Source organism: Penicillium longicatenatum (assembly GCF_028827895.1).
Source record: "Penicillium longicatenatum strain IBT 33135 chromosome Unknown contig_1_segment0_segment0, whole genome shotgun sequence".
Taxonomy (NCBI): domain Eukaryota; kingdom Fungi; phylum Ascomycota; class Eurotiomycetes; order Eurotiales; family Aspergillaceae; genus Penicillium; species Penicillium longicatenatum.
Window position 1 is genome coordinate 48,440 of NW_026643119.1, and position 11,090 is coordinate 59,529.

General features: G+C 45.8%; 4 protein-coding genes across 4 annotated transcripts; 2 read left to right on the forward strand and 2 right to left on the reverse strand.

Moving 5' to 3' along the window:
* Positions 1–1,185: 1,185 nt before the first annotated feature.
* Positions 1,186–3,130, forward strand: N7484_000776 (sugar porter family MFS transporter; the record flags this gene model as incomplete). Its single annotated transcript, XM_057111196.1, has 10 exons — positions 1,186–1,234; positions 1,286–1,325; positions 1,381–1,585; positions 1,638–1,766; positions 1,825–1,904; positions 1,954–2,288; positions 2,348–2,630; positions 2,682–2,729; positions 2,786–2,947; positions 3,004–3,130. The coding sequence occupies 10 exons, from the start codon at positions 1,186–1,188 to the stop codon at positions 3,128–3,130; spliced, it is 1,458 nt and encodes a 485-aa protein (XP_056975933.1).
* Positions 3,131–3,498: 368 nt separating this feature from the next.
* Positions 3,499–4,545, reverse strand: N7484_000777 (SMP-30/gluconolactonase/LRE family protein; the record flags this gene model as incomplete). Its single annotated transcript, XM_057111197.1, has 2 exons — positions 3,499–3,805; positions 3,875–4,545. 2 exons carry the CDS (start codon positions 4,543–4,545, stop codon positions 3,499–3,501), a joined length of 978 nt encoding a protein of 325 aa, XP_056975934.1.
* Positions 4,546–6,727: 2,182 nt separating this feature from the next.
* On the forward strand, positions 6,728–7,096 carry N7484_000778 (uncharacterized protein; the record flags this gene model as incomplete). The annotated part of the gene is made up of 2 exons (XM_057111198.1): positions 6,728–6,803; positions 6,876–7,096. The coding sequence occupies 2 exons, from the start codon at positions 6,728–6,730 to the stop codon at positions 7,094–7,096; spliced, it is 297 nt and encodes a 98-aa protein (XP_056975935.1).
* A 1,352-nt stretch (positions 7,097–8,448) lies between these two features.
* On the reverse strand, positions 8,449–9,956 carry N7484_000779 (uncharacterized protein; the record flags this gene model as incomplete). Its single annotated transcript, XM_057111199.1, has 4 exons — positions 8,449–8,718; positions 8,778–9,663; positions 9,723–9,774; positions 9,842–9,956. The coding sequence occupies 4 exons, from the start codon at positions 9,954–9,956 to the stop codon at positions 8,449–8,451; spliced, it is 1,323 nt and encodes a 440-aa protein (XP_056975936.1).
* Between the last annotated feature and the right edge of the window lie 1,134 nt (positions 9,957–11,090).

Consider the following 11,090-nt stretch of genomic DNA (forward strand, 5'->3'; position numbering starts at 1 on the left):
ATCACAGGCTCGGCCGATTTTTGGCAAGAGAATGATTGTATGGGTTAGGATTTTGAAGTCCACGGGGATGAAAGTTGCTATGCTGTGGGAATGGCAGGCTATTGATGCGGGGTCAATAGCCGTACAGACACCTGTGGACATCAAACGGCAAGTTGCCATCTTCGATAAGAGGCTTCTACCTTACACCAAAAGTCCAACAACTATCTTGTTTATTTCACAAAATTTAATGAGAAATATGGGCATACGGAAATGCGAGGTTAAAGATCGGTCTTGAAAAAGGCATCGGCCTACAAGTTATAATGCAATCGTGAATACATTCACGCTAGCACTGAGTTATTGAAGATCACTTCAAATCCCGGCAGGGGTTTACTTCGAGAATAGGAACATATACGACCCATCGATGCTTCGTCCTATTTATTGGCTCTCAACATGTAGATCAAGGGGGAGATGAAACTCGGAACCGTGCTCTGCCACGGGGCTCTAATTATGTACTCTTATGTTGTGGGTTGGCAAATTAGAACTTTTCCTTGATGCAGCATATGTTGCGAGAACCTAGCCGTGTCAAAATTGATGCTAGCTCTACCCTGTGCGGAATACACACTACTCAGAGCCATGCATGATCGGAGACTGCGCTATGACGACTTTCTTCTAGGCAAATTGGATCTGTTATACATATATCGGGTAGCTTCGGTAAAGACGATGAAGATACTGGGCGCGTGATTCATCGCGAAGGCGACTCAATTCAGTGAGTAACGTGGCTTGGTCCAGGCCTAGCAAACATCGAACTTCGGACTCTAGTATAGTACCTTTAAATTGCTATGGCTACAGAGTCCGATAATAAGCTCAAACATTCCGTTGGATGAATCACACCTGCACCTTGAAATCAAGGTTGCGGCATTTGCAGGCTATATAACCTGGCATTGTGAGCCACCGCGGCCTTTGCTAAATTGCGGGGCCCCGCGCAAGGAGTGGATTGATTGACTTCGTAATTCCCCGCATCTAGTGAGTCTCCTTACACCCCAATGCTAGCTCGTCTCCTTCGCCACGCTGACGAGTCGCTATGCATGCTCTTCTTAAATAACGAGTGCGAGACCACCCGTCCTCGTCTTTTCTTCTTCAGTATTCATTTGAATTACTGTTGCTACTGAGATTTTATTTGGCGCTCTGGGAATTTCTTGGGCCAATATGGTCTCTTACTATGCCTTCCTTTGCGTGATTGCAGCATCACTCTCAGGTAAGTATCGCGTATATCCAATGGGAGATTGTATCTAATATTTCTGTCTAGCACTGTCCCTCGGGCTGGATGTTGGTATGATCTCTAGCACGTAAGTGCGCGATGCTTGTCATTCTCTCATCATGTAACTAACCCAATCTCGTCAGTCTCGTACAGCCGCGTTTTCTCGCATACTTTAAGAATCCATCGTCTTCTCAAACCGGTGGGATTGTCGCGGCCTTCAGTGCGGGCGCTACCTTTGGCGCATTTGGCTGTTCCTACATAGGAGATCCCATCGGCAGAGTCTGGGCTTTGCGAATAGGTGCTGCCATTGCTGTCGTTGGATGCGCGCTTCAGGCTGGATCTGTTCACGTACGTATCCTGTCTTCTCCTTTCACGGCTTCGTGATGTCTAACTTGAATAGATTGCGATGCTCATAGTCGGTCGCCTAATCAACGGTTTCGGAGCAGGCCAGCTTACTGCTGTCTTTCCGATCTATGCCTCAGAAGTCGCTCCCCCCAAGGTCCGAGGTGCCTTCGGTGGTTTTCAAATGGTAAGCTTTCCCCTATTCACACACCGTGCACTATACTGATGGCCTTAATTTATCCTAGCTCATGATAGAGGCCGCCATTTTTGTGGCTACTGCGACTGGATATGCATTCGGGATCTACTACGATGATGATCTTCAATGGTGAGACCATGTCTGGTGATATAGAGAGCCTTGTTAATCTCAACAATAGGCGTGGGCCACTTGCTGTTCAAGCTATCCCTCTTGTGCTCCTTATCCCAGTTACCTTCTTTTTACCCGAAACTCCCCGCTGGTTGATCTCGAAGGGAAAGGAGGATCAAGCTATGAAAGTCCTCTGCCGCTTACACCCATCACCAGACGGAAACACCTTTGCACACATGGAATTTGAAGAGATTAAGTCTCACATTCTAGCAGAGAAAGCGAGCTTCAAACCAAGTTGGAAAGAAATTGCATCTAAATCCTCATGGCGCCGTCGCGTTCTTCTGGTCTCAGCCTTGCAGTTTTTTGCACAAGCAACTGGAGTCAATTGCGTACAGTACTATGCCGGTAAGGCCCTCCATGACTTCCGAATAATTGCTACCCTTTCAGCTGATGACAGAAAATAGCGTCTATCTATACTCAGCTTGGGTTCGATCACAGTGAGTCACTTTTGATCAACTTGCTTTACGGAGCATTTGGTCTCATTTTCGCAATCGGATGGGTTTTGGTCCTCGATCGCTTTCCTCGAGTGAAGCTTCTCATCTTCTCAACATTGTTCATGGCATTAGCTCTGCTGGTTCAGTCCATTCTGTCTGCCGTGTATGCCAACAAGTCGGATCCAAACCCAAATGCTCTCAGAGCACAGGTTTCGATGTTTTTCATTTTCCAGCTAGGTTTTATTGCGGTTGGGTAAGTTCAGTGGCTTGCATTCAAGAGCCTGGTCAACTAATTCAATATTAGCATGCTGTCTTGGCTCATTCCGCCCGAGATGTGTCCCATGGTCATCAGGTATAGTACCTCTATTGCAACCTGTATGATACATTGAAAGCTAATACCTTTCGCAGAGCAAAGGTCAACTCTGTTTCCGTCTCCGTCAATAACATTGCGGGACTTGTGGTCTCCGAGATTTCTCCTGTGGCACTTGGGGCCATCGGTTTCAAGTTCTTCTATGTTTATGTCGCTTGCAATCTTGCAGGTTGCGTATTTTACTATTTCTGCCTCCCTGAGTAAGTAATACTTGGCCTTGTTGTGCGAAGCAATATATTGACCGTTTCTTGTTCAGGACCTCAAATATCAGCCTCGAAGACATGGATGCGCGATTTGGAGATCAAATTGATATTCAAGGAGAATACATTAAGGATCAGGGGAATCAGGCCGATGTGACTCACGACGAGAACGCCAAAGTGTAATTTTTATTTGTTTCTTTTATTTGTCAAGGGTAGCCTTCCGCATGCGAAGGCGTTTTCCAGAGTAGCGTCTCAGGCTATTGAGCATATCACACCTACCTTGAATAAGATCATGTTTTTATTGATAATATGTAAGCTCTAGTGACATGCATGGATCAATTTATTTCTCCCCTTTAAGCACATTCCAAGGTTCGTAATAATCAGACTGGGGAAATGGTTGAAAGAAGTTTCGACGGTACCTCTAAAGACACTACATGAATCACAGATTATTTCTCAATACAAAAATTCTTTGATGCCCAAGCATGACTCTAAAATGAACTGTTTACCACGTTTTATAGGTGAGACACAGAAAATTACTCTTGCAGGATTCATTACAGCTTCAGAAGTGATCCACGACAAGATACAGCAAGAGTAATCCACCAAAGCTTATTCTCATTCAAGGCTAGGATACTGCCTGAATCTCCGAAGCAGAAGTTGCTGACTCCACCCGGGATGAGAATCTTCCCCAAAAGAACACCACCCGGGGACCAAACATTGATACCGTCGCCACATCCACTGTACACATTTCCTTGAAGATCACACTTTATTCCGTCGGGGGCACCATCATCAGCCATCGCGAATACACGACGATTAATGAGAAATGGTTCGTTATCGTACAGAGAAATGTCGAACGCGTAGCTATCATTAGTCAGCCAAAATAGTCCATTATCGTCAACATTCAAGTATCTCAATGCACAAATATCTTACATAGTAGATGGACGACTTTTATCAACCGTCCCATCCCCATGGATGAGGTCTGTGTCTGTGATGTAGACGATCTTCTCATCAGGAGAGAGAGAAATGCCATTTGGCCGTCCAAATCCATCGGCCATAACTCGAACCGATCCAGTATTTGGATCAAATCGATAAACTTGATCAGGAAGCTGTGGCCTGGGTCGAAATTTCTGTTCATAGCCGTATATGGGATCCGTAAACCAGATCGAACCATCACTTTGGACGACAACATCGTTGATAGAATTGAACTCCCGCCCATAGAAGCTGTCCAGGAGTGTCACACACTCATAAGGGGCGTCTGGCTTCATGAAAATCAAACTGGAAGGCTTTTTCATATTCCCTTGGCTACAGAACAGAATCCCGTCTTTATAGTTTACCCCACCATTCGCCATGGGAATACCAGGTGTGATTTCCTCTTGTACCGGGCCATCTTTTCCATCCAAGGAAATTTTTGAGATCTGAATCCGTTGGCTGCCGTCCTCAGTCTGAATGCGATTGCTCGTAATGAAAAGCTGCTTTTTGGAAGGAAGATACACGCCTGCTTCATGTGCAAAAGGATAGGCTGTATGTTTGAGACATACTTCAAGCCTCGGCCTCGATCCTGTGATGCGAGCGAAAGCTGGGTTGAACGGCTTAAAACTCATGACGATGCAAATCTTGGAAAATGCAAATGGTTCCAATGGAATGTGACATGTGCATGAGCAATAATACTCAATTTTATGGCATTTCAATAACATACGGAAATCTGGAATCCGCGTTTGCCGTAAAATGTGGGTCCCTTGTCGGCTATTGCAGGGATTATGTCAGCAATGCGGCATTCCGCTACGAGCATCTTGATCTTAGATCGACTTGGTCCCATAAGCAGATTTTCTGTAGTCAAATTATCACGCTCAGCCTCCATTGGGGATCAATGTAAGCCCGATAAGCACAATGATATGAACATTTAATCCAGTATATAACCTCCGAACAAGCCAATGCTTTATCAGTTTTCGACACTCCCCTTGAAGTTGCATTGATGGTGAATGTATTTTGGGTCTCGCTGATTATTGTGTACAGATTTTCAAATGAGATTCGAATCAAGTTCTTCATTCAAGTCTATAGTGGCCTATATATTCCTAGGGAAAGTTGACCCCGGCCTCCAAAGACCATCTTCCCGCCTCAGTTACAACTCACTCATATCTTGAAAACCCCCCACATACTGCCAAACCAAGCATGTCTAGCAGCCCCCCCCCCCCCCCCCCCCCTCCCCGCGCCCAGCGATCTCAATGATGTGCCCTACCGGTGAGCTAAATAAATCTTTCCGACAAGATCACCAGCAATTCATGATGGCCTTGGAAAACAGATGCTCCGTCACATTTATCACTACCCAGGCCTCAATTTTCGACCTGCTTCGCTCGGAAACACCACCGACAGCCATCACTTTGATCGACCCTGTATTCCTCACCCACGGCGCTGGCATGTGGCATTTAGTCCGAGAATATGTACATGCAGGCGGTAAATGCATTTTCATAGCCAGATTCGTCACATGGCTAGGAGAAACTAGATGACTACAGGCTTTTTTTGAAACCCGTGTGCACCTGAATTGGCTGGCTATCAGGTTCACGTTTTGGGGGAGGACGGTGATTAATCCAGCGGCCGTCGGGAAATCTCTAGCTACACGTCTACCGCGTCGCTGTTATATAGAGGGTTATTCTATCGTGAATGTCCAGTCACTTGATGGGTGGTATGACGATGAGAGTGTAGGGGGTGGATAATAGTAATGACCCCTGATAGAGTTTTTGATGATATAATGTATTTCATAAGCGAACCGGACACCCAGTCAGTCCGGACACCCTAACTAAAACGCGTTAATTAATTAGACCTTTCTTCTTTAACCAACCACCATACCACCAGCTCGCTCTCAAAAAGTAGGAAAAATTATCAATTCGTCAAGTAGCGCTTATATACGATATCCCGAATTCGACGCTCTATAAGTGGATATATGGAGTTAATAACCGCGTTAAATCACGCGTAAAGTCGTTTAAATTAACTAAAATCGAGGAGAATTCGCTTAAGAAATAGGTAATCTCTATAGACGTACGTGGAGCGGCCCCATAGCCTTCTATAGTGTAAGAAATAGCTAATCTCTTACTCGCGATATTAGACCTCATGAAAAACATTTAGAGGGCTAGTATCCCCCGCCCTCCGCCCGGCCCTCCGCCGAGGGCGGCTCGCGGGCGGCCCTTATCGGCCCTCATTTGCATAAAAAAAGTTAACCATTCCTAATTTGGATGCATAATCTGTTAGTACCAAATACAGTAAGGCATTTGTTCAGGCTGCGAGATGGTGGGTATGATACCGCTCATGATGTCGCGGGCATTCAAAGCGCGTGTGAATTTCAGGACTAAGTCCATGAAGCTCTTTGGCAAAGCCATAATGATGTCTTATACCGCGAATGGTGCACAGTTGATGCACCAGCTCGCCCAAAGTAGGATTCGAGATCCATGAATTGCATCCTCGCAATCTTGTGCTTTGTACTTGGCGACTGTCATCCTCTGTTCTATGGATAGCTCGCCTGGCTCTCCTTCCGAGTCAGATTCGGATTCAAAAAGGTCGTCCCACATTTTGATTCCGTTAAATGAAGGATTTGCCGTGTTTGCTTCTGGCAAATTGCTCGGGATGAATGACGCGATAATCAAAGAACAAGATGAAATATGGGATATTTGGAAGGTGTGGGTGCAAGAATGATTAAGTGAGAGACAAATTTGGGTGCGAGATATCGTTCAAATGTTGGACCTGGTGGTCCGACTCGGAGTTACGGTAATCAAACATTTTTTAATACCGCTAATGCAGCCCTTGAGGTTTAAGTGGGGACTAGACGCCGACAGCATTTTGCTCACTGAGTGTGAAAATGTCGGAATCGGTAGGTTGGGGGTAGCAACGTAACAATGCTGTCTTCTAATTCGTGCTCTGCTGATGATGGCCCAATGTGCAGCGGTTGAGGCTAGCTGCGAGATCAGCAAATCGGAGATCGACTGGGCCACGTTGAAACGGCTCGCCATGGCTGAGATTGTCGCGAGGCTGCTCAAGAAGAACCCATCGTCGTACCAAAAGAGCGCCGCCGCCGCCGAGAGCCTCCCTGGTCAGCTGAAAGGCCAGTCGGTGGAAGAGCTACTGCAGGTGAGTGAATTGTCCCTGGTCGCGCGACGCGTTTGACCCGTCCACCTTCTATGCCGCCGACTAACCAATCAGGGCGACAGTTTGAGACAGCACGAAGAAGAAGGGGAGTTGAAAATGCTTGTGTGTGTGGTCAACAAGACTGCTTTTCATAGAATCGAGTCTTTCTCCGTCCGTTCGAAAGGTCAAGTATCTAGGTCGTACAACATGACAGTTCGGGTCGCTCTTGCCCCAATAGGTTAGCGGAATTCCAACTCGCCGAAACTCACCATGGGAAGATTTGTTTCTGGCTCGAAATCATTGTCTAGGACATGAGCTTATTTTGATCCTAGAATCGGACGCCGAGGTCTAATGAAGGAGCGGATAATGGATCTTCTTCGCTAACGAAAATCGGTTAGTTATTTAATCTACAAATTTGCGTCGTGCTTGTAGGTCGCAACGTAGGCGGTGAACATAGAAATATATATAGCTCGGACTGTGCAGATTTCGCAGCGGGATTCACAATAGATATACCGACAATGAAGATGTTAAAACCGGTTGAATATTATTTTTTTCCCGATGCGATTTCTTTTATGGACTTATATCTAAAAAAATTGTTTAGGTACGTGTCAAGCAATGGATAAGCACCTGGGAACTGCGTCAAATGATTTCTGTTCATCACGGCAATACTCCGGCGACGATAATGTTCAGTTTCTCATCTGAAAACATTAGATACGAAATTGCAGGGATTGGAGTCGGGACAACTCACGAATATAAGCTGCAAGGGCCTCCCGGCATTGTTTTCGCAACAGCCGGCGTTTGTCATTGCTTATTTGAGGCATGATTGCGTTGCGCTCAAATTTTGTAAGTAGAGTCGAGTTGGGGATCTCATTCTTGATGCCAAATGTGTCCACTTTGATAAACTGTCGCGGGATCCCTCAGCTATACTATAGATTTGAGGCCCGCTGACAACCGCATGTCGGCAGGCGGATATAGGCCTTTGATAATGCAAGATAAGCTTGATGTCAATCATTTGAGCAAGGAACTCTGTCAGCTGGGCTAGGATACTGCAAGTCTGTGGGTTCTGAAGCGAACTTGTGATTGATAGATACATAGGGCTCCAACATAATTTGATAACTTCTGCATGAGGGCCATGATCTATAATGCTTGTGTACTTAATCTGCACTTATGCGATCAAGGATTAGCCTGGAACACTATGTTCTAATGAAGATTCTATCAGTATGATATTATTCAGAGCATGCTTCGTGTTTCTCTCCGGCACTAAGAACATACAGACGGAGCAATTTGTCATTTTTGGCTCTCTTTCTTTTCTTGATTCCATGCAAAGAACGAGAGAAAAGTATTTGGACTATATTAGACAGGGAAACGCGAATTTCTTGACTTCTTGCTGATCAGATACGAGAATGCTCCGCAATCAGGTTCGCAGAGTTAGGGAGACTATCAATAGCTGATCTATCAATTTGGTCGATCGATTGGAAGCCCGCTTCTTCCATCAGAATATCGAATTCCGCAAGGAAACTCTTCATCACATGGCGGACGCCAGGCTCACCGGCAATACTGAGCCCCCATACCCAGAGGCGCCCCAGGAAGACAAATTTGGCCCCAAGGGCCAGGGCCTTGAAAGCATCGGCAGCGCAGCGCACACCAGAGTCGAACATAATCTGGAAACAAAAGTTAGTGATTAGCTGAAATTCAAGATTGTCCCATCATGGAAACTCACGTAGATCTTATCTCCAACCGCGTCGACAATCTTTTCAAGGGCATCTAGGCTCGCAATGGCGCCATCAACCTGTCGACCGGCGTGATTTGTTACGACAATACCATCAATGCCCCTAATGGATAGTAAGCGTGGTTCCAGAAATTGCACGGAGGCATTGACAAACATTTCAACGCATTTTTTTGCCGATTCAACACTCTGAATCCCCTTAATGCAGAACGGCCGGCCACCGCTGATCCTCTTCCACTGGGCAGTTGTCCACTGAACTTTTTCCCACGTATGGGCTCGGCCGTGCCAAATGTTCTCGTCGATCCACTTTGCGCCCGCCTCTTTTGGGTGGGTTTTCGGATCAATACCGGCTTCTTTCAGGCGCCTCTGGAAAACTGGGTCCTGGAGACCGAGGTCACCTGCTCCATGCTCATGATAGAAAGCATAATTGCCAGTAAAGACATCATTGTGCCGCCAGCCAAGTGACCAAGTATCAGTGGTCAGCATACACGCATCAAAACCAGAGTCCCAAGCACGCTGCATCATGGAGATAGCCTGCTCATCATCGTGACTTTGATACAACTGGAAGAAACGAGGCCCGTCTCCGTTTGCTTTTCCAACGTCCTCGATGCTGTTACTACCAGCAGAAGAGAGACAGTAAGCAAGGTTCAGCTCTTCGGCAACTTTAGCCACAGATAACTCGCCAGTAGGGTGGTAGATGCGGTTGATGCCAATTGGAGCGAAGCCAATCGGTGCCGACACTTTGTGGCCAAACATCTCCGCGGCCGTGTCTCTGATATTTGTATCAACCAATGTGCGTGGCACAATACGATGGCGGTAAAAAGCTTGTCGATTCGCTAAATGTGTCCAGGAGACACCGGCATTACACGAGGAATAATACCTCCGAATCAAGTAAGCAAACCGCGGAGGCGACGCAAAGCATATAATAGCAGAACTCACCATCCACCTTGTGATAATTTTTCCTTAGCTAGTCTTTCAATCTCGGCTGGGTCTACAGCAATGCCGAAGACATATTATTAGCGCTAGGAGAGTATTGATAATGTTGAGGTGGGCCATACCGGTGTTGAATATGGGATATTCGCCGTAGTTTGAATTCCAGAAGGCGTCACGACGGTACAGAGACCACTGTGGGGTAGTCCTCTGCTTGATGTTCGGATTGTTCGGATCGGACATCTTGGTTGTGCTAAAAGGGTTTGCAAGTCGTGCTAGATGGTCTTTTGCTCCAAGAAAAATAACCTACAGACTCTGGGGAAATGAAGCATATTTGTACCAAACGCTACCCAAAAAAATACCTCCAGTGTTTGCTGCTGTAAATCCCTCGCTGCCTACCGCTTCAGTGGAAAAAGCGGGCCCGGGAATGAAATAAGTATACTATCGACGTAATGACTGCTACCTTGGCGCAGACGGATAGATAAGATAGGATGAAGGCAGAACCGGATTTAGACTTTGGTGGTCGCGGATTGATTCGGCAGGCAAGTGGCGGGTTTTCGCCTCGGGATCTCTCGGCCGACAAGCAGATTGGTGAAGCCTGACAACTTTAGGTAGAGGTACATATGTCGAAGACTAATATGAGGATATCATAGTACCATCAGACGTCAGAAGACAGAGCATCTAGTCGATCCTTTCCAGCATGATATAGCCTGTCCCCATATCTGGGGCGAATAGACTTTCTCGACCGACTATCTTCCTTCAGCAATCAGCCATCTCCATTTGTCACTTCCTGGGTTTTTGTGATCTATATCAATTCCCTTTATTCTTGTTTTACATTCATTTATTGGTTAATACCACGTAGGCTTTTCCCGGTGATGACAGGGGTCTAGCCATACTACACAGCTTTTGTGTGAGTATTCAATAAAAAAACAGTGGGTCTTTCGCGTCAAACCTTTTTTACAAGGCTGTCGAGACTCATATAAGCCCAGAATATTTTCCAAATAGGAGGATATACAAACAAGTCAGCTACACAAAGATCTCAGATTAAAGAAGTATTCATGCACAAGGAGCTATATCTCCATGGGACTGCGGTCAAGTAGTGATTTCCTCATACACGTCACAGCTTTTAACAGGTATTCCATATGAATTTACGATCTAAGAAGCACTCCTTACCTTTATCGAAGATTTTCACAAAGCCATAGAATTAATGCTTCTAATATAAACTAGGGTATTTCCAACTATAAACGATATGATTTTGTATCGATTGATGCGGTGAGGGACGATTATCTGATTTCAGTCCTTTTGATTTTGTTTCTGATACTTGACCACTATTAAAAGTTATGTATACTGCTATTTGAAGTAGCGATCCACTCATAA